Source organism: Mustela nigripes, chromosome 3 (genome assembly GCF_022355385.1).
Source record: "Mustela nigripes isolate SB6536 chromosome 3, MUSNIG.SB6536, whole genome shotgun sequence".
Taxonomy (NCBI): Eukaryota; Metazoa; Chordata; class Mammalia; order Carnivora; family Mustelidae; genus Mustela; species Mustela nigripes.
In genome coordinates this window covers 85,767,784-85,791,977 of record NC_081559.1, presented here as the reverse complement: position 1 = coordinate 85,791,977, position 24,194 = coordinate 85,767,784, and the positions used below count along the sequence as shown (strand labels likewise).

General features: G+C 37.2%; 1 protein-coding gene across 18 annotated transcripts in view; it reads right to left on the bottom strand.

Annotated features, from left to right (window-relative positions):
- The window catches only part of GTDC1 (glycosyltransferase like domain containing 1), a 422,749-nt gene that overhangs the window by 276,651 nt on the left and 121,904 nt on the right, over positions 1–24,194 (bottom strand). For 14 of the 18 annotated variants that reach the window (XR_009403155.1, XR_009403157.1, XR_009403156.1 and 11 more), the window contains 2 exons: positions 23,096–23,160; positions 19,577–19,780 (listed from right to left, as the gene is read on the bottom strand). Coding sequence is in view for 6 of the 18 variants with exons in the window: in XM_059394349.1 (XP_059250332.1) it covers positions 19,577–19,755 (179 nt within the window). In the remaining 12 variants the exon portion in view is untranslated. Of the gene's footprint in view, positions 1–4,959; positions 5,222–19,576; positions 19,781–23,095; positions 23,161–24,194 lie in introns of those variants that run through there. The other 4 variants (XR_009403159.1, XR_009403161.1, XR_009403162.1 and 1 more) reach the window with 2 other exon arrangements.

The window sequence follows — 24,194 nt, the reverse complement described above, 5'->3', positions numbered from 1 at the left end:
TATGTTGAAAGTGTATCCTCTACAGAAGAGAGGAATTCATGGTTATGTATATATGACTAAGAACCTGAGTTGTATACCAAGAGGTAATGGTTCTAATCAGGGGAAGGCAGCAAAGGCTACCAGCACAAGACCTGTCAGAGAAGTGATGGCGAGTAGCAGTTATGGACTTGAGCTACTGAGTCACAGAGGACTAGGCTGGATCTCATTTCTACCACTTAGTTGCTTAGTGTTTGGAATATACTTAAACCTTTTGGCCTCAGTTTCCTTATCTATTAAATGGTGGTAAACAGATGATTATAAAAGCAAAAAAAGATAGATATACAGTATATTGAATTGAAATGTAAGCAATTTAGGCCTTTCTTTGGTAAGAAAAAATATTAATAGAGAGGAAGGGACAAGAGGATGGTCAAATTGATGACATTTCCAAGACACAGACAATGACAAAGTTTTCAGTGATGTGAAGGAACACAGTAAATAAATGAAAAACAAGGGATGAATTGTGAGGGTATCCTAATATGGCATGGTAGAAAATTCTCAAAAGGGCTACAAAGGTCACGCAATACTCTCTGAAAAGATACAGTGATATACTCTTCCTACAAAGCAGACCGTGTAAACGGGTATCAATGCCAATAGGTGAACCTCCAGGGATCATAAGTTGTTATTATTCCTCTACTGTTCTCTTCCTTCATCATAATCTGCACACTTCTAAAAGAGTCCGGAATTTAATACCTCATAGAGAGTTCATGTCTCACGAAACCAACTTCTCTCAGTGCATTTGTACTCTCGAAAGTTTTTCTGCCAGTAAACTAACAACTGGTAACCATTTTGTATATATTGCCATCGCACCATAGAGAAAGAAAAGTCTCAGCATTTCCATCTTGTAGCTCCTGTTTATCACTTCAAGTTCTACCTGATGTGCTTTAAACTCATTAAACTCCTATCTTCTGCTACTTGAAAAAAAATCCAAAACAGAAAAGTGAAAACCACTAAAGTAGATATTTTATTCACTGTGCTGGAAAGTTAATTACATAAGAAGAGATCTGTAATTATACAAAAGTAAAGCATAATATACATGCAAACATTTAAAAAAAGTATTGAGCAGGAACCATACACAGGGTATGGGTAGAATAAGAAAACAGAGAAGAAAAGAAAATAGGGAGCGTATAAATTTGTAAAATATGTAAATCATCTGCTAAATAGTAAAATCAGCTAGCCTTGTCCTTCTGTGTATCTCTTAACTGTAAGTAAATATGACTGAAACACTGCACATAGCAAAAAGTATAGGCCTTATAAGTTTTATCAACATTCCTTAGTATCTTCATTATTTATTCATTAATCCAACAAATATTCACTGAACACTAAGAATTAGATCTTGGGAATAGTTGTGAAAAAGACAAAGCCTCTGCCCTCAGGGAACTCAGAAATAGTAACAAATGATTTCCTGCCCAAATTTATGATGATATTTGTTTCTAAAAGTTCAAGGAAAGGGCAATATTAAATATCATAAGACACCAAAGTAACCCTAAAATATACTTTGGATATTTGCTTTTGAATTTCACTTGTTCAAAAACCCATGAGTTAATTATCTGTTACTTTATAGATTTTTCTCTTTTCCCACTCACCCATTCACAGACTGGCCGTTTCCACACCATTCTTAACAGTGTCCAAGTAAAATGGAATTGGTGATACTGTCTAGCAGTGTCAAAATCTAAAGCATTATTAATAGCTATTCAGAATTGTTTGTTATTTAGTGAGCTGCTCTGATGAAATGTTGGAAGTGAAAGGCCAAAAAAAAAAAAAAAAAAAAATGGGTGGAAAGAGGATTTCGAAGGATCCAGAAGGAAGGAACTGAAAAGCAGGCTTGAGAGTAGTTGGGAGTGTTGATCTGAGTTTTACTCCTTTATGAGGTATAAGCAGCAATTTAAATAGAATGCCTTAAAAAAGTGGGTTGAATGAGTAGGCTAGATGTCACTCTGTGCAACAGGCCAGTCAAATGCTTCTCCGATTCTCCTGAAGCACCTATTACCTTCATCCCCAATTCTCAAGGTTAAAAATGCGTTCAGAGATGTTTGAAAGAAATAAGAGGGAAAGCTTATTTTTGCAGGAAAAAAAATACAAAACTAATATTCATGAGGTCTCAAAAATGTTATCTATTAATAAAAAGCTTTTGACATATTTAAGTTTTAAAGATATTTTCAAACTAAATGATCTCTGCTAATATGGTAGCCAGTGACACAGCTGACCTAAAATGGCCATTTCTATTGAGAAAAAGAAAAGAAGTTTTTATTATGTTTCCTAACATTCATATCAACTTCAAGAAAAATATTAGAACATCTATGTCCACTTATCTAAATTTTCGGCAGTTATGATGTTCAGCTGTTATTTTTTATTAAAACTAATGTAAAAATTCTGCATGTTCCGATATTCACATAATTCTTTTCCTTGGGGTTTAAACAAATAGATGAAGCCATATATGTGAAATAACTACTTTGTGTTAGAAAGTCACAATCATTTTATCACTGGGATAGGAAATGCCACTGTTCCATAAGAAAGCACCAAGGGTTATCACAACTCTAGATCCAGGAGACAACATTATACCTTGTTTTCTCTTTAAGAACACTTTAGTCATTACTCAGTAAGGATGCAACTGAACAACCTTCCATTCTGCCTTTTTCATAAACAAGCATTCTTTCAATATACATTCAAATCAAGTACCTAACAAAATGCCTTATAGAATAGGAGTCATTACACAAATGTTAGTTGAAGAAAATGAAGAAATAGTGAATTATTAACTCACTTTTCCAATTACAAAAATATAAATCTGACTCTACTTTAATTATCACTACCCACTAAAATATTTCATTGATTGTTGTTATTTAGCTATACCTCAAAATTGATACCAGAATTGCAAAAACTGGAGGCTAAAAATCTACAAAAAATACTTCCTCTACAATTTCTTCCTACTCTCTCACTATATACCATCTGATGGAAGAACAAATGTAGCAGCATACTGTGGCTTTGGGCCAGATACTCTTCAAACATTATGTTTCTATTAAAGAACTAATTTGGGGGGGAGAAAAAAATTAATTTGGGATACCTAGGTGGCTCAGTCCATTAAGCGTTTGCCTTCAGCTCAGATCATGATCCCAGGGTCCTGGGGTCCAGTCCCACATCAGGCTCCCTGCTCTGCAGGGAGTTTGTTTCTCCCCCTGCTTATGCTCTCTCTGTCTCGCTCTCTGACAAATAAATAAAATCTTAAAAAAAAAAAATTATGTCATCTCTCTTTACTTATATTTTAAAACAGATAAATTTGTCATCTCTCTTTACATATATTTTAAATCAGACAAACTAAAGTCTAGAGATTGAATAACTAAAAAAAAAAAAAAATACTCAGAGAAAATCAGACACACAGAAGAACAGTACAAATTCTACCTAAAACTGTTCAAACTTTACAATAATATCTTACTCTTGAGTTAACATGATATTCTTAAAACATTATCTCATTTGATCCTCATAACAAATCTTAAAGATAAACAGGAAGAATATTATTTGTAACTGTCATCATTTTGTAGATGAAGATAGACAATGAGTGATTTGCCCTTATGCAAGTGAGCAACTGAACTAGGTCTTGAAGTTGACTCCCCCGACTTCTAGTTCAGTTCTCTTTCCCTCTTTCAGAGCTACTCTGTAATACTGTCTAAATGGGTACAAAAGAGAAAATGAAAACCCATCATATGTTCCTAGGAATGCCCAAACATTTAAGGAATTCACATTGTGGCCTAATATTTGTGTCAGAATGAGTCAATATACATGTGCCTAATCTGTAGTTTGGAGCTGCAAACACCACAGCAGTCAGTAAGGTAAAATAAGTGGGAGAACAATGGACAGTCCATGTCAATAAAAACCAGAAGTCCCTCTTGGTTAGGTGTGCTTATCAGCTGAAAAAATATTGAATGACAAAATGAAAAGTAAAACAGAAATGTAGATAAAGGTTGACAAGTACAGACTAAATATTCTAAATTGCAAATATGGAAATACTGATTCAAATGGCACCTTGTCATTATACTCTATTAGAAGGAATATTTCAGGTGACTCACGTAGATAAACTTGGAGAGAAGGGATTTCCCCGTCGCCCCCTACATTTTAAAAAGTTAAAAAAAAAAAAAAAGAAAAGAAAAGAAAAAAAAACAGAATACAATGTATTACTTTAGAGATTACCTACAATTTTCCTAACATCTGAGACATCAAGTTTATAACTATTTAGATCCACCAAAAACTTAAATCCTTAAGTAACAGAAGTGTTAACTTCTTTGCTATAATACAGAAGAGGTAATAATAGAATGTAAATATCTGAATTCTCCAAGTTTTGACATCATCAATAACTTAAGGGTTTCTCATCAAAAATGACATTATCCAGTGACATCCTAAAATGAAATAGCTGAGAAACATCGATAATGTAAATTCCTTAGTTTCTGGGGGCTGGAAATGCTAGAGGATGCAACAGCAAAAATGAAGAGCCTTTTCTTTAAAACTTCCTTTTTCAGTAATTTTCTAAAAGGCTGGTCTTCACCACAGCTCCTCTCAGCTTCAGACATCTAATTACAAACTGCATTTTTAATAATGGTTAATACATGTAAAACATATGCATGCTGCACATATTAAAAAAACAAAAGTTTTCTGGAAGCTTTTTTCCAGGGGAAAAAAATAAAGAAAACTCAGCACTGCTCAAGTGGATCACTACCATCTGCCAGCATTTTATCTAAAATAAAAGTGATTGAAAAAATACAAGTATTAAGATCAGGTTTCCAAAGCACAAATGTTTTCCAGGTAGCTCGATTCTAAAACTGCCACTATTCCTACTTCTTGTGTAGATGCCTATGTATGTGACATCTTTGTTCTCCCATTTCTAAATACCAAAATCAGACAACGAAAATAATTACTTACATAAACGCTACTTACCTAATAAACATTACTCAAATTTCAGAGCAAACATGACCTCAATTCTGAACCTCTGTTTCCCTTGGTTTTCTTATAGTTTTCAAAAAATAGTGCAGGGGCGCCTCGGTGGCTCAGTGGGTTAAGCCGCTGCCTTCAGCTCAGGTCATGATCTCAGGGTCCTGGGATCGAGTCCCACATCAGGCTCTCTGCTCGGCGGGGGGCCTGCTTCCCTTCCTCTCTCTCTGTGATCTCTTCCCTTCCTCTCTCCTACTGTGATCTCTCTCTGTCAAATAAATAAATAAAATCTTAAAAAAAAAAAAAAACAGTGCAAATAAAATAGGACTATCATTAAATATCTTTGGACACCTGGCAAAAATAAGAATACTTCTATTAAAATGATTACATAGCTCTACTAATCGCTCCTTATGAACTCCCGAGTTACAGTCTCTTCATTTCTACCAATTGCCAAGTGTCAAGGACTCCTAAACCTTCACAGCAATGGCACTAAGCTACTGCTTGGTTTCTTGGCAACAATCCTCTTATAAAATGTTATGTATAGAAAAACATTTTTCTCAATAAAAGTGAGTTGATGTTTTTCTGTTTGAAAAAGTTACAAATTCCCTTTGAGAAAATTGAAGAAACTCGGCAAGGTTACAAAATGAAAGCTAAGAATCACTACATCTGAATGAAAAACCCAAAATAAAAATGCTACACACACACAGAGACACATAAATAATAAATGTCTTTAATATAATCAGAATTCATGAAATTTTTTTTCACTGTATTTAAAAGCTTATGATGAAAGGGGGAAAAGTGACAAAAACTAGCTCACATTCTTCCCCCACTTACATTTTCTGAAAATCTTGGAGCCCATCAAAACAATTTGTATTACAAATAAATAAATATCTCAATCTTGGATACACAGAGAAACTGTGGGCTAAAAATCCCCTATAGTTCATATCTACTACTATACTAAAAGATAGGTTACTAAGTGTGGGGGATTTCCCTAGAAACATTTTAGTTTATGACTGCTTTAGAAAAGTTGACTCAAGTGAACATTGTCCAAATACTACTAAAAAAATAAATAAAAACCTGAAAGAAGGAGTGAAAAGAAACAGAACTATAGCCAAGAGATGAAATTTAGTTCCTAAAGCATACTGCCTTATTCACATTTTTATTATTTGTGACTGGCACACAGGATATATTCTTCAAATGCATGTGTTACCAGTTCAGACCACTGAAAAAGAGGCTGGCTTTTCTGAACTGGATACTAAGTAGGAGAACAACCACAATTTACTCATTCATTTTCATTCTGAGATCTAGTATAATCTAAGAATGCTAAGGAAGCACTTAATATCTGATTCTAGTGGGGGAGAGAGGGGAGATAACTTTGAAAAGTTGATACCAGGTAATCAATCATTTCCTGATTATTTGTGACTATATGAGATATACACACACATGCACATATATGTATATGTCTATGCATTATATATACATAGTATTTAATTTTAATAGAAAAAGAGCAGTATTACATTACATTTTTAAAGAAAAGGAAGTTTTGCTATTTTTAAGTACATGGAGTAACTTAAAATGCTGCCAAAATAAACTGACTGATCCAATTTAATGGGCTAATAGGAATGATTTACAATTCGCAAAGCTATTTTAAAAATAATTATAACCACCAAAGTAGTTTAACTATGATCTCTTAGACTAAATTAATTTGTATCTCAAGTTCTTTTCTCACGGACAAGACAAAGATAAACTTCAGTTCAGAGCCTAGACAAATTTTCTAACAATGAAATGAAATGAAACAAACAAAACAACACAAATTCTTTAATTTTTTAAATTTTCAATTAAAGTATAGTTGACATATAATATTAGTTTCAGGTGTACAACATAGTATCTCAGTGATTAGATACATTATAAGATGTTCACGGCAGTAAGTCTATTACATTATTATTGACTAAATTCCCTATGCTGTACTTTTCATTCCTGTGACTTATTTATTTCATAACTGGAAGTTTTGACCTCTTAATCCCTTTATCCATTTCAAAACAAATTTCATTCATATTGCTAGGTCCTTGGCTACTTTCCATTCCTATTATCATTGTTCTTCTTCAGAAACTATTTCTCCATTAGATTTTAGGATCCATTGACCATTTCTACCCTCATCCATGGTCTCCATTACTACCATGCTATTATAATTGTTCTCTGCGCAGCTTACCTTACCTCATTCCCATGTATGACTGTAGAACTCACCATGTTTTTGCCTACAAAGCATTGTTTATCCCTCTTCAAATAACAGCAATATAATTTCCCTTTTGCTCTCTGGTACTCAATTCATATGGTTTGAATTGGGTTGACCCCATTTTGGCCAATCACAATATTAAGGGCCTCTTGCCAAATTCACAGCTCAGAGATCACGTGATTTTTTTTTTTTTTTTTTTAAGAAAGTCATTTCAGTCAATCTGGGACTTTAGTTAGAATTGCTGAGAGAGGTACTCTCTTTCAAAAAGGGTAACTAAACTGGTACAATATAAACTTAGCTCTGGGGGAGATCCATATGGAGAGAGGCTGCTCCAGAATACAGTCAAACCAGACGAAAGCAGAGACAAGAAGATAAAAATGTCTAATGATATCACTGACTACTGGATCCAGCAGTGCCTAGAGTCAACCACTCTGGAAATTTCAGTTATATGGTGGCCCAAATACATCTTCCTTTATGTTTAAGTGATTTTGAATTGGGTTTCTATCATATGCAATAAATAAAGTTCTATTATGTGCAATGAATAAAGTTCTGCAATAAATAAAGATACTCATAGTCTAAAGTATCAGCTTCTCAAATTATTATTACCCATGAATTCACAGGTATACACAAATTAGACAAAATCTGCCTTATCATCCCAAACTGACGTTCCATAACTCCTCCTACCTCAGAACATGTTCATACTAAACCAAGATTTTGGAGATTACATTTTCCAACTTTCCCTGCATTAGTACCTTTGTACACAATGCTTCCTTCTCCTATAGCACTTTTATATTTCATCTCCATCTATCAAAATCTATAACATCCTCTTAGTTGTACCTCAGAATTTGCTGAATGAGAAATAAACCCCTTCCTCTGTCTTTCCATGGTGACTGCTGCCCTTACTGCAGTACTAACTATTCTGTGTCAGTTCTACAGTGTTCAGTGTATGGGTCCAGTGTTTAGTGTCCACGACCTGTCGAGACAGACAGTAGCATGAAAAGGCAAACAATCATAAAATGCTGAGGCTGGAACAGGAGTTCCAAACTAATAATAAGTCACATCAGACAGAGCGACTCCAAAGACAGAAGCACTACTGGAAAGAATTATTCCCCAAAAGTCTCTAAAGATAAAAGTTGAAAATTCAAGGAGATACACAAATAAGATGAAATAAATCCTGTATTAAATGAAGCTGTGGTTCATAACAAAGCTGAATGAGAGAGACTACAAATTAGTCTTTCTTTTTTCTTAGAAATTTATTTATTTATTATTTGGGCGAGAGAGTGTGAGTGTGTGCAGAGGGTTCACGGTGCTGAGAAGCAGACAGAGAGACAGAGACAGAGAGAGAGAATCCTAAGCAGATTCCATGCTAAGCACAGACCCCCACATGGGGCTCCATTCCAGGACCCAGAGACCATGACCTAAGCCAAAACCAAGAGCAGACACCCAACCAATTGAGCCACCTAGGCACCCTTGAATTTGTCTTTTGTGTGAAAATTTCTTGAATCTCTCTGTTTTTTAAAGATTTTATTTATTTATTTGAGAGACAGAGAGAAATTGAGAGAGAAAGAAAGCACAAGTGGTGGGGAGGAAGAGGGGGAGAGGGACAAGCAGACCGTGCTGAGCAGAGAGCCCAATGTGGGGCTTGATCCCAAGATCATGACCTGAGCCAAAGGCAGATGCTTAACCAATTAAGCCACCCAGGCGACCCAAAATTTCTTGAATCTTGATCTTGACTTTAATCCCTTTTTAATGACATCATGGAACTCAAAAAATTAAGCCAAACTTTCAGTTACAAGTGAAAAAAAAAATAAGATTATAATGTTAAAAAATGACTTTTCCAAGGCTAAACAACTAATTTATGTCAGAGCTGAGATTAAAACCCAGGACTGTTGGTTTCTGTCGTATAATATGTCATTTCTTCCAAACAAATGATTCATATTCTCTTAGTAAATTCTTTTATGTATATGTACATTTAAATATATATATAAAAAAACACATACATATACATATGTATGTGCTTTTTTAAAGAGCATTTAAAGATTCATTCTCGGACAAGTTCTAAGCCAGAAGCTACAAACACAATGACCTAAACAGATCAGCTAAGTAACATAAACTTGAGAAGCACATTAGAATAAAACAATGGCAACTAGTTATGCTATTGTGACCAATACAAAGAATGTCTATCTGTCTAAAAGTATTAAAAACTTAAAACTGCTTAAGTAATTGCAGTGGCCAAGCAAAATATATCTTTGGGCCAAATTCTAATCTCTCATTTATCCCATAGTTTCCACACTATAAATTAAAAGGCCACACTGTTCATGGGTGGCCACAGCTAAAATTAAAAAGCCTTAAAATACAATCATGTGAAATTTCACAAAATATCACAGGTATACTCTAGATTCTATAAAGTTTCCTGAACTGAAAAATATTTTTTTTTCCTAGAAACACTTTCATACAGGGGAAATTCCAGAAAATTATATTTTCTTTTATCAAAATTTACATAATGGACAATGACTAATTTCACCATATGATTAATATAACCCATAAAAGTAAGTGAGTAAAAATGTATGGAATTCCTTATTTTATAAATAAAATAAAACTGAGGCACATAGGCCCTTAAATGTCTCTAAGCGGTTCTGTGTAGAAGAGGTGATAACCCGAAACACAGGAAAGGAGGAGTGCCCAAAGCAGGAAAAAATTAGCAGTTTAGCAAAGTCAATTACAGCCATATTTTGTTTGTGTTTTCAAACACACAGGTATAGAATCATTCATTCAACCATATTGACTCAATAACAGCTATCTACAAGGCAGCATGCTAGGCCCTGGGTAAAGAAGACAAATATGCCACAAATCATCCTAAAACCTGTGGCATAAAGAAAAAGGGGAAAAAAAATCAAACAAACAAAATAATCATGATTATTATAATAATAATCATTGTATTATAATGATGTATAAATATTATATCATTTATATAAATGTTTATATTTATATATTTATATTATCTATATATAATATGTTATATTATATACCTAATATGTATATCTTTTATATATTATAATATAATTTATATAAATGTTTATATATTTTATATATTTATATAAATAAATATATAATAATAATAACTATAATAATAATCACAGAGGAAAGAAAAAGAACACAGAAACACGAGGGCTTGGTTTTGATATGGTAGTCAAGGAGGGCCTCTCAGAGCAGGTGAAATGTTAGCTCAGGCTTTAAAGAGAGGGAAAAATAAGCAGAGGGTCTAGGGAGGTGGCATGAAGTAGTGTGGCCAGCTAAGAAACCAACAAATATTGAGAAAACCTGAGGCAGGAAAGACCTTGAGGTTTCAGAGCCAGTGAACCAGGCCCCCCATCACTACTAGAGCAGAACAATGAGATGACCGGGGTGGAGAGAAAGTTGCAGAGATGGGCAGGGCCCAGCAGACACCATGTGTAATCTGGATTTTTACATACACAGTACAAAGTCACTGATGGTTTTCAATCAGGGATCATTTCCTCAAGGCTCTGAGTGTTAGCAAGTGGATAAAGGACTAAGCATCCTTTCGGTCAACAGAGTTTACTAAATGTTTACCATGTCCAAATTTGCCACGTTTGGTTTGACATTGCCAGTGTTAGTGTTACTGTCTCTAATGCAAAAGCCCTTAATCAATGTTGATGGGAAAAAAGAAAAACTGGAAACCAACTTGGAAAAGAGCCAAAAGATAATTAGTCTGGGGGGTTTCTGGCAAAACCACCCCACGCCTAGTCCTCTCCATTTCATATATTTGGTCACTTGGAACTTCTCTTAAAATGGGGGAGTGTTACATTTTTATTACCAGCATGAGACAGTGAACATATAGGAATATAGGAGAGACTGTTTACAGGAAGAAACTCAGCAGAATATAGGATTCTGTTTAGGAAGATATAAAGATGAATGGGACATGAATGGTCTTGTGAGCACAACGCCTGATTCAGTTCCTGCCTTCTGCGTACAGTGTCTCTCTGTAGGCTGGCTGGTCAGGAGACCAGCAGGTCCGTCATGTGAGTGAACCACAGAAGACCATAAACAAAGGACAGTTGGACAAAAATTAGTCATTCAATGGATAGGACAACGTGTCCAAAGGCAGCTAGGAAGCCACACTGGATCTCAAGGGAAGAGGCAAACGTGAAAGCTTCCTTAAGAGGGGAGACTTTGAAGAAGGGTAGCAGAGTATCCGTATCATAGCTCTATAGGCTCCAAACACAGTAAGTCTGAGACCAATACCTGTGCACACCCTAGACAGCGCCATAGGCAGAACATCTTGTCATTGACTAAGACTTTAGTAACAGCAGAACTTTCTCAAATATAAATAAATTCAAAAAAATGTTGGGATGGAAATACAACAAAAATGCCTTTCATTTCCTAATGGCTTTTTACATGCCGTGGAGATAAACCCTAATGAAGACACTCAAGACCTAAAAATAACTAGATTAGAAGCACTCTAAGATCAGACTCACAGTTCGGACTGTGAAATAAGCACATTGCTTCCAAAAGCAAAATTATGAAGGCCCTAACCCTACAGCCAGAGCTCCTTTACACAATAGTACCTCTTGTACCCATCTGGGGGTGTTGGAGATTTTCTGCCTTTTCCATTTCATTCCTTAAAAATAATGATTTTTCTCTCCTCTGTAAAGTGTAATAATAATATTCAGTTTATATTTTAAAATAGAGCTGTCAAATTTCAAAGGGTAAGTGTATGGGAGATTTACCCTTAACAATCTTTTAGATGCAGAGTCTCTTCGAAATAATGTCATATATGTATATATACCTTTACTTGGGGGTTACAAACTCTTACGTGTGATTTTTTTTTTAATAAGCTAGAAGAGATGTGAAAAATCCACTCTGCCCTTGAAGTTGCCCTGCCACGCCTAACTCCTTAGAACCAGTGGCTTCACAAGGCATGCTACTACCAACACAAACACTTCTGAATTAGCAGCTTGTGGTGAGAGTAACTAACAAACTCCACAACAGGAAAAAAAATTTTTTTTTTCCTGACACTGGAATATTTTACTTCCCAAGAGCACGGACAAAGGAATATCAAGAAAAGTAGAAAAAGATGTAGCATGAGAACCAAACTTCAGGAAGCTCAGTAACAGGGTTAATTTCCAGTTTTGCAGTGAAGAAGTCGCTAGAGTAATTAACAGTGGTCATTGTGTGTGTGCACATGTGTGTGTGGATATGAAGGAGAGAGAGAAGAGAGTGAGAGGAAAAAGAAGCATCCAGAGGCAGAGAGACAGAGACTGACTGAACGAGTAGTTCTTTGGTTTGCGGGATCATTCTCTCTCTGTAGTGTAGTGGTCAACTATGTTTTCAACATAAAGTCCAGATGGCTAAACTACAGGCTACTCTCATGCAGAAGATATTTCATTGAGAGGAAATATTGTAGATGAAGCTCTAAGCGCTATGCAAATTCTGGAAAGTTCTGGTGTGCACTGTCTAGAGAGGAGAGCAAGGCTGATAGGAAAACAACCCAAAAGAAAATCCCGCCATTAGGCAGCCTATTATAGGAAACCGGTGAAGTGGGCAACAGTGGTGGGGAAGGTCGAAGCCAATTCTCATAAACAGAACAGTCCCATATTGCTGAGATTATGGGATGCTACATTGTACCTACTGACAGTATTATTTACCTGGTGTAGGAACATCATCCAAACCCCAAGTATATACAACTGGTAATGCTATACAGGAAGTGAGCTAGTCAGTACTGGAATGCTGCCTCTATCAAGTTCATAAACCAAGTAGAGAACTTCAGGGTAGACCCATTTAAGGATAATGTAGGACTGAAGGTGAACATCCTAGAGAAAGTTAGGCTTGTATTCATGAACATACCCTGTGATTTTTATATAGCATCCATCGTTTGTCTTTTTTATTTGGATTTCAAAAGAAGAAAATTCAAATGACTTATAATTTCTATGGCCAAAAACTAAAGAGCAAATGCCCTGAGGAAAAATGAGAACATCAAAGAGTCCCAGACCTAGAAAGCCTCCAGGTTTCCAACCTCCCGTCTCCAACAAGATTCAGGAGCTATAATCCTGCTCAAGATCAGAATAAGCACACACCCACTTCTAATATTAAAATTCAGTCATATATTTTTAATCAAGAGGTACTTAGGCTTAATCCCCTTCACTAGTTTATTCTGAGTGGGCAGGGAATTAAGATAGCATAGTGATTAAGAGCATGGGCTTATAAAGAACATTGTATGGCCTCTGTAGGTACCCAGACTTGAACTCCAACCACATACCCACCACTGGCTGGGTAACCCATTGCAAATATCTTCACTTTCTAAGCCTCAGTTTCCTCTTCCGTAAAACCAGAAAAACCATATCGAGCTTCCAGGATTGTAGAATATCTACCACATGGTAAGTGTTCAATATGTTAGCTATTATTACTATCACTTACCCCCATGAAATCCTGCTCTGGTTACTACAAAAATGTCGAATGACTGCCCTATCTACACAAAACTTATCTGTAAACCCACTTACCTACAAATTCTTATTAAGTCGTCATTTACTTTTATACTCCCAAATATGTCAGACACTAATAAAAAGGCATTCTCATAATGAAAATAATACTAAATTATTCAGAAATGCATCTTTTAATAAAAGAACTTTTATGATTAAAATATTAATATGTTATTCAGAAAGTTGTGTTTTTCACAAAAGGTAACTATTCAAAACACGACATAACTATCAAGTAAAGAAAAATTTATATTACTAATCTACGAAAGAACTGTTTCAGAAACCACCACCTTCTGTATTAATTCACCTGTACCCACTAGTTTAGCCATACCTTTATTCACAAGGGCTAGCTACAAACAACAAACATGCATAGGTAATTCATATCAGCTAAAAATGTTAATTTTCCCAAAGAAAGTGACATTCAATGTTTCACAGGGAATTTAAGAAGGAAAAAAAATTCACACATTCCTTGAAAGAGAACCTGCTTAGTGAAAGGCCACAATCACGAAACCATTCAAGACTATGGGAAATCAAACAGAATTATCAACAGCCACATATCACCATAAGCTCAGGTGCCTCCTTAGCGCAGTAGGCAGCGCGTCAGTCTCATATCACCATAAGCTCTAATTTCACTGTAGGCGTTGCTTGATCCAACTGAACTGTCCTTCAATTTAACTCCTATCCAACTACTTGCTTTCCTTGCCCCTCTTTGGTCATTAAAAAAAAAAGCGGGAGGGAGGAGGTTGGGGGAGAGAAGGGGGGCTGGGTAGGGAAGTAAAAGGTATCATAACGATAATCAGCATTTACTAACAGTTAAGACTTGTGTGGGTACAAGAAACAGAAAACCCAGAACACCAGGGACTCAATCTCATGTAACACAGGTTTTGAAAGAGGCAAGGAGACCCCAGTGCAGTGAACCAACCCTGCTTAGACACCCAGCCTCAGTCTTGTAGTAGGTAAATTTTTAGCTAATGCATGATCTTTAATCACTATTAATTCCATTCAGGCTTTCAGCTTCACTTTTTTTAAAGGTTGTTTCATTTTATTTTGTTTGACAGAGAGAAAGCAGCAAGGGGAGTGGCAGGCAGAGCAGGCAGAGAGAGAAGCAGGATCCCTGCTGAGCAAGGATCCCTGTGGGAGACTTGATCCCAGGACCCTGGAATCATGACCTGAGCCAAAGGCAGATGCTTAACTGCTGAGCCACCCAGGCACCCCTCTGTTTCATTTTAAGTGAGGTTTTGTAAGTTATGTTTCTCTAAGAAATTCGCTCTTTTGTCTAAGGTTTCATCTCTATTGACATAAAACTATTAAGAGCATTTCCCCTTTTTATTGATCTGTGCCATATCCACAGGTCTACGGCTACATAATTCCAAAAATTATTTGTGCCTTAAAAAAATCATGCCTGGGGGCACCTGGGTGGCTCAGTGGGTTAAAGCCTCTGCCTTCAACTCAGGTCATGATCCCAGGGTCCTGAGATCTAGCCCCACATCGGGCTCTCTGCTCAGCAGTAAGCCTGCTTCTTCCTCTCTCTCTCTCTGCCTGCCTCTCTGCCTGCTTGTGATCTCTGTCTGTCAAATAAATAAACAAAATTTAAAAAAAAAAAATCATGCCTGTGTTTATCCATTTTATTATCTCAAAGTAACTCTTAGTTTCTTCATCTCCACTTTCATTTGCTTTCACTTCACTATTTTTCACTCTTTTTACTCCTTCCTTCCCAATACTACTCCTAGATTCAAGTAAGAGGGTCCTTACTCAGGGTCACAAGCTTTAGACGGCCTGTATACCATAAGTAAAAAAATAATAAAAATAAATTTATTAAAGATGATGTGGCTGTGACGGTCAATTTAGATACAACCTGCATTGTGATATACAATATGCTCATTATGATTCAGTCCTATTTTTTATTATCTGCTGTGATTTCTCCTTTGACCCAGGAGTTATTTAGAATTACGCTTGCACATTTTCTGACTTACAGGGTTTTTAAGGAACCTTTGCTAATGATTCCTCTCCTGCACACACACCAGAATGATTTCATCCAAGGGGCGAAGATCATTGGTGGAGGGCTGCTCACAGCCCGCTGCGAGCAGGGCAGAGCAGCTGCTCCCTCAAAGAGCTGCACACGCGGACACGGAGAGCTGGCCAGGGTGCTGTGAAAGAGAAGGTCGGAGGGATACGGGTGGGCACTGACCTCCTCTGCCATGCTGAACTTCAAACCACTGTTCTCTGCACTCTTCCATTGCTGTTCTCATCACCTCCTTTCTCGATACCAATAACATTGTCTAGCACCTTAGTTTCTGTCACTGAAAATGTCTTGGAGAGGTTCCCATGAGAGCACACAGAAATCTTCCTAATTCAGGTCAAAGCTGTATGATATTTCATTTCAGAATGTCACCTAAGTTAACCGGTCCCCTTTATGAAAATAGGCAGCCAGAGCTTCAACGCCAGCTACCACTCTAATTTCCAGATCCTTCTTCAGATCCTCTCTTACTTTGCTTAGCTATAGACTTAAAAGGAAAGTTGTTGGGGTGCCTGGGTGACTCAGTGGGTTAAGCCTCTGCCTTCGGCTCAGGTCATGATCCCAGGGTTCTGGGATCAAGCCCCGCACCTGGCTCTCTGCTCAGCAGGGAGCCTGCTTCCTCCTCTCTCTCTGCCTGCCTCTCTGACTACTTGTGATCTCTCTCTGTGTCCAATAAATAAATAAAATCTTAAAAAAAAAAAAAGGAAAATTGTTACACTTTATGAATCATTCCTAGAGATGAGAGGTTTTCAGGTGACTAGGTAGCTCTATTGCCCAAAATAGAAGTCAAATCCAGGCTCTTTCCAGCCTTCCATCAGCCATTTTTGGCAGCCCAGGTAATTTGTCCTCATGCTGTCATGTCATGGTTGTGGACATCACAACCACTGTCAAATGCAGGAAAGGAAAATGGCTTCCTCCTTTCACAACTAAAAACAAAACAAACTTTGTTGGAAGAACCCCCAGAAGTCATCCACTTAAGTCTAATTTGCCAAAACCTAGTCACTAACCAGCACTAACTGCAAGGAAAGCTGGGAAAATTAGGCAGAGATCTGGATCATAATGACCAACTCAGGTCAATCATGCTTCACTCCCAGGGGCTGGGTACTTAGCCACTCCAAAGACAAGTGTGATTCTGTTAACAAGGAAGAAAGGCTGTTAAGTGGCCAATGATCAGAATCTGCTACAGTACCTCGGATGGAATGAAAAATATAATTGCAAGCTGCTGAGAGAGAAAAAAAATGATTTTAAGTAACAGTGATTGTCTCAGCTCAGTAAAGAAAAAAAATGAGTGAAATATCTTTGATGCCTACTCTAGGTAGGTATAACTAAGAAAGTCAAAATGCTAATCCTGGGACAAATGACTCATACATTTCAGAATATGAAATTTAAGGCCCATCCTCGAGACATTTTTCTGCATTTTGTGGTTTCCAGAAGGGGAAATTTTAATATAACCTCAGGAACAATCATTACCAACTACTTTTGGGAAAAATAACCCGTGGAGCTTTTGTAATCTATGATAAAATTAAATAGCTCCAAATGTGACCCATGATGTATTCTTCTAGCTATCAAAATAAAGCAGAATCGGACTAAGTAATTAGGCTGAAGCATTTATTCTGTTAGTAATAAAATATTTTCTGCATAAGAAGCTCAAGACAATAATGACTGTATGTACAGAAGCTGAGAAAAATAATGTGTTTACCTATGTTCATGGTCTCTTTCATCAGACACAGTCCCTACCTGTTCCGAGTAATTTTGCATTGTATGTAATACTGGTGCTTTCTGAATTGTGATGATTTCATCTCCCAAGTGTACAAAGAGAGTTAACTATCTAAGAGGCAAAAACTCCTCATATCTTTAGAAGTCTCCACGGAGGTCAGATTTATCTGGTATAGCAAAAGACTTTTCTTACACTTCAATGTGGGGTTGAGTGAGCATATTTTTTTAACTCTGTAAGTTTTCAAGCTGTTGCTACTTTTCCAAAAGTATTACAAAAGAGTAGATAAGTTATCACTGGTCAAATATAACTCTGGTTCAACTGGTGAGGTATATCTTTTAGTGAAGTCTGATTAGATTAATCTGCACAGCTTAGATGACCGACCTTGAAAGATCTTACATACCACTGCTGGGCCTTGTAGGTTGTGACTATCAGAGAGTAAACCTTTACAGCACAATCTTACAGCAATCCACCTCCCCAGGAAGACTGCTTCAGCAAACGCTGTGATGTTGATCCTCATTGCTTTGGGCCTCACGAGCAGTGGAGAAGCCATTGCACAGGAGGGTTTGCACACATGCTCTCCACACACATACGTTTGTGACACAACAATTTCATGCTGAAAAACTGCCTTATCAAAATGAAATCTAACAGCAGATAGAGAAACGGCTCATTTCAATGTTCAAATCATTGTAGAAATGCATTATATCAAATAACGTTAAATGAAAACATGTCATAGAGTCAACGGGATCACTTGACCCTAAGTAAGACAATACATTTGGTGCCATGATACACAATTAAAAGAGTTGTGAAAGCAACTATAAACAGTCATATTATAACATAGCAACAGTCTTATCATTGCCCTTAGAACTTTTATATTGATATACTCATTGAAATTTCTAATACTATCCATCAACCATATTCACTTAGTGATATCAGAATATAAAACATTAAATTATGGAAGGGAAAATACACTTTTGATTAGAAAAATAAATTCTTAATATGCCCCCAAACAGAATTTTACCTTTATAATCCCAAGCAAAGTGACCCGAGTGCTCACTGCTATTCCACCTGATCATCCGAATGTTCAGACATGATGCATGGTTTTCATACATGAAATGGGCTATTCTCTGAATCCCCCTTATTACTCTGAAGAACAGTAACCTACATTTAAATCCCAAGCTACTGTCTCCCTTGTGACTGTTCCACCTTACAAGCAGCAACAGATAGATGCAACTGCTGAAGGCATGGTGAGCACGGCAGCCCACAACGTGCCCTGTCTCCAACAATCTGTCTTCCCTATCCATTATTAATAGTGCTGCTTACACCAATGCCGTTCTACACGGAAGGGCCCCAGAATGGAAAGAAGAGAAGATCTATATGACACTGGAGGATAACCTCCCACAGTTTACCAAGCAGGAGACACAAGACAGTTTATACCAACAGAGAATAAAAAGATCAGGATGTTCAGTACTCTACTTGTTCCCCATCGAACGTCATCACTATTTCTCATTCATCTTTCTAGTCCCAAAAGAATCTCTACTGGGTACCCCTAGTTCCCACTTCCTAACTGATTAGAATTCAGAACTGACTCCTATGTGCCCCAAATCTATTCATCCCTGAAGACTAAACAAAGGTTGACCAGCTCTAGAAAGCCACCTCCACTTTGTCACAGTCAAAATTAATTCTTCCATTTTTCACGCTCACTTTGCACCTGCAAGTCCATCTCTACCTCAATAGTCTTTAAAGCTTTAAGGGCACAAACCGTGGTCACATCTGCCTTTTCAGCCTTAGCTCCTGGTGCAGAGCAGACACAATAAATTAACCAAAAACAGCACACTCACTACAAGAGACACTGGAGGTTATGGAACAACACCAACAAAAAACGTGCCCCAAATCAACTCTCCTCTGAGGCCAAAAATGTCATCCACACCCACACACATGCATGTGATACCATCACAAGACAGATGAGAGAAGGCTTTTAGGTTCTAAAGGGACCACTGTTCTACCAGCCAGCTGTCCTCAGAGTGTAAATGAACTCTCCTGCTCTGCTGAGTCTATTGTAGCCATACTGACCAATGCCACGGCTGGCGAAAATCTCATAGATGCCAACAGAAGCAACACGTACAGTAAAAACAGGCTGCAGGTGCAGCCCGAGCTCCAATTACCTGTACTGCTCACTGACGGGAACATTCTGGGAGAAGTATAAAGCCGACGTCCGTGCTCTCCAATGCCATTTCTTTGCAGGCAGGGTATAAAGGACACAGTCTTCCAACTCTTCTTGGAGCAGATCCACCAGCTGTTTATGGGACCCTCCATAGAACGCCTCAATGATGAGAAGACTCATGGGCCCTTTCAAGCCTTCGCAGATTCTAAATTATAAGCAAAACAATATTTTTCCAACATATGTATATATACGTGTGTGCATCAAGACTTTCTAAAATAACTTAAAATATTACACTCAGAAAGCAAATAATTTACAGACGCTTAATTTTTTAAAAATATGCTACATCCCACTTTTTTTTTTAAAGTACCAACACTTAGGGTTTATATTTTTGTAATCAGCATTTTTCCATCATTTGTGTTAACAAGAGGAAATAAAGGACGCTTATTTTTCGAATTTGTTTTCTTCTTGCCTAAGATTACTTCCACAATGACTCAGGTTTTTTTCTCCAGCCCCAGGAAGTTTAAAACCCTCCCCTGCTGTGATCATTCACTTCCTGGCTGGAATGGCTGGGACCCAGACTCAGTAACCAGGGAGTGGCTTGGCCTGGAGCTCTACTACTCTCAGACAGTCACTGAACTATCTCCTAAGACTTCCACTCCAAGAGCCCTTTGTTTGTAAGACCCTATCCAGTTTAGAATTCTCTGATTCTCTAAGTGTGACATTCATTCATCTTTAAATTCACCAGCTATCCCTGCCCCCAGAGACTCCATATGTAGAAAGAAAGCACATTCATATTTAAATCTCAAACCTCTAATGTTAAAAATCTTAGGATACAATTTCTTGAGACACTGCACATACCCTGACCACCTCCCCATTATCACCAATTTCCCACCTGCAAAGGAAAACCCAAAAAGGGGGATAAAGCTATATATGCCTATGAGCCAGCAAGGTTTCTACAACCTTTCTTTAAACAACAATCCCATTAAGAGAGATAAAGTAATGTTTTATTTAAGACATGTTAGGGTGCTGGGTGGCTCAGTTGGTGGGGCAACTCCTTTTGGCTCAGGTCATAATCTCACGGTCCTAGGATTGAGTCCCTCATCGGGCCCCTTGCTCAGCAGGAAATCTGCTTCTCCCTCTCCCTCTGCCCAACCCAGTTCCCCCTCCTCTCTTCTCATGTTCTCACTCTCTCTCTCTCAAATAAATAAATAAAGTCTTAAAAAAAAAAAATAAAGACATGGTAAATTTTTCATCTCAGCGAGTTAGCTATATAAGCAATTTTTTGGTTTAATAATATGACTTTTGTTAATGTGCTCAGTGAAATAAAAATGTATGTGTGAATGTAAAAAAAATCCATATACATTTCAAATTACACGTTATTTCCTGTAAGAAGGAAGAAACATCACTCTGTACATAAATACTACATTGTTTAAAAAATATTCCAGATGTCTGAATTTTCCTTTATGACTCAAGTAAATACCTCATTAAACAGCATATTGTTCTTCTTAATAATGCTGTTCCACAAAATTATTAGTATCAACAACTCAATGATGCTTTTTTAAAAAAGATTTTATTTATTTTAGAGAGAGACAGAGTGCAAGCCAGGGTAGGAGCAGATGGAGAGGGAGAGGTAGACAATCTCAAGCAGACTCATGCTGAGCGCAAAGCCCAATGTGAGGCTCGATCTCATGACCCTAAGATCATAACCTAAGCTGAAACCAAGAGTTGGACACTTGACCAACTGAGCCACCCAGATGCCCCTCAATGATGCTTTTTACTAGTAAAACTGCATTTCACCTTGTTCAAACCAATGCCTATTTAAATTGCATTTCAAAGGAGAAAGTTCCAAATGGTTCTCAAAGATATGGCTGGAATGAAAAAAGTTTAGTTCTTGATGTCTGAATTTCCAAAGAGCATTTTTATATGTTTTTTTAAGATTTTATTTATTTATTTGACAGAGATCACAAGTAGGCAGTGAGGCAGGCAGAGAGAGGGAGGGAAGCAGCCTCCCCCCTGAGCAGAGAGCCCGATATAGGGCTCGATCCCAGGACCCTGGGATCACGAACTGAGCCGAAGGCAGAGGCTTTAACGCACTGAGCCACAGAGGCGCCCCTCCAATGAGCATTTTTAAAGAAAAAAATATATATAAGTATATATTTCATTTCTCTACAAAACAAGAAGCAGTGTTCCTCAGCTGGGAAAGGCATGAACTCTAGGGTCAGGGAGATAGAAGTCTGAGGCTCAACAGTGTCACTTCCTCGCTGTGTAATCTTGGACAAGTTACCTAACTTTGTAGGACTTGAGTCTCGCCTTCTGTAAAATGAGGGTAACAATACTAACCTCAGAGGTGTGTTGTGAAGATAAAACTGAAGCCTAATAACTAACACAGTAGTATGATATTTTGCCCTCCCATTTTCAGTATAAACCACCTTACATAAGGGAAAAGGATATATTTGTATCCTCCTGCATTTTAAAATCAGTAATTTTCAGTCACGGCCCCCTCTCAACCAAGAACTGGTGGGAAGTGTGGTGGGTTTTACCCATTCCTTATTAGCAGTTTGCATTTCAAATAAGAATTTGAGAGCCTCACAGGTATCTGGAAAGAAGTGAGCTTAGGGGCTTAGCTATGCACTGGCTTGGCTTTTTTCAAGCCAGTTAAAGACCACCACTAATAAACACAAGGTTCAATAAGATCAGTTTCACAAAATGGTAGCCTGTAATCCTTCAAATAATGGAAACTTTTAGAAAGTCAACTGAGAGACCAACATAAGGCAATTTTGAAAGTTATATCAAAGGTTTCAAGACAGACTAAAAGCAGTTAACAGTTTGCTTACAAGATCACATCACAGTTGTCTCTATCTTGGTTTATTTCCTCTGATCTAATCATGACAAGGTGTATATGCCTTATATATCCTTAAAAGGTTGTTGTAAAAATGACCTGAGCTATTTCCTGAAGTGATAGGATGTGCTCTAAACCACTCTAAAGAATATTTCATTCATATAACCTCAAAAAAAGCAACACCAATATTAGAAGGGGAAAAAAGCTTTCTGATTCTTCATTCCTTTGCCCTTTTAAATGATTAATCTAGAGCACATATCATGCCATGTATTTACAGATGTTTCTTATGGATCTGAATCATGAGTTATCTGCAAACCATAAGCCAATGTGGAGGCCGTATGTGTAGGTGCTGCTGTAGATTCAAGACATTCAGTAAGCAGAACTGAACACCAAGCATGTGGGAGGTCGAAAAATAGAAAAGGGGAAAAAAAGATTATAGCTATAGTAGATTTCCACCCCTTTAATAGCTCAGTAAGAAGAGTGAAATGTACAGGTTTGAACTAGCATTTACTTGAGCATTTTTCTAGTGGCCAATGGGTGTGCCTGCGTTTTTGGTATTTTCCTAGGGAGAGTAACTATGTCCTACCATCTCTGAAAACTATACTTAGTGGCTTTGATTCATGGAAATTTGTTCTGCTTGTTTTGTGGAGACGGACATAACCTGGCAGTTTCCCTACTTACTTCTATTGCAACTTTTGTGGCAAGAAGAAAATGGATTCTTCCCTATAGTCTTCTTCAAGCGCAACCTGGAAGACAGATGATTCCCATTAGGTGCAAGCAAAAGAGAGGAAGCTGATTTTTAAATATAAAATTCAAACCAAATGTCATTATAGCACATTAAAGAACAGTGCAAATATTCTTATTGTGCTTGAGTTTTTAGAAAACACTGCTTGAAACAAACAAGTATCAAGTTAAAAAAAAAAACACAACACTTTGTTAAAAAGGATTTTTGCTGTTATGCTAAAATTTGCTAAAAGATAAAGGGAGTGTGCCGGTTGCTCATTTTAGCAATAATCCCAGAAGACGGCAGGTGGTCACTTTGACACCACAGATGCTCAGGAGCATGGGTGAATACAGACATCAGGGACCACTATCAATGGCTGCTAGGGAGTGAGCGCTTGAACAGCAGTTCTGAACACGGAGAATGCTTACTTCTAAGCAAGGAAGAGGTCTTCTTTACAGCCCGAGGCTGTGGCTAGGTGTTTGCCAGAAGATGGATGGTAGGTGAGCCTAGCCAAAGGTCTTCAGTGCATGCCTAGGGTAATCACTGAGTAAGTATATCAATGAGGGGTGTGGCACTTATTTCAAAGAAAAAAAAACAAAAAACAAAAAACTTTCTTATTAGAGGCAACAAATACGAATCAGAAAGCCCATGTCCTTCTGCAGAACACTAGAATGTTAATGTTTTATGACATTAAAAAAAAAGTTAAAAAAAAGTTAATGGCCAATCCATTCTTGCTCCCAGAAAGAGCATACAAAGTGTGTCAGATAAAATTTTATCAACTTTTAAGTTTTTCTGCTTAACCCAGTAAGCTTCAATTAAAAAAAAAACTCATTTCTTCAGCATATTTTATTCCCCAGTGACAGCAAATGAATGAGAATCTACTATACTATTAAAGCTTTATGAAAGTTTAATTCATTATCAATACTATGATTTAATGATACATGGTTAAATGCTAAACATTAAATTGGCAATATAAATGAGTCAAAATGATAGCTATGACACAGGAATTTTAAACCACTTCAAATTCTACTTAAGATCACGAGAGGTCAAATGATT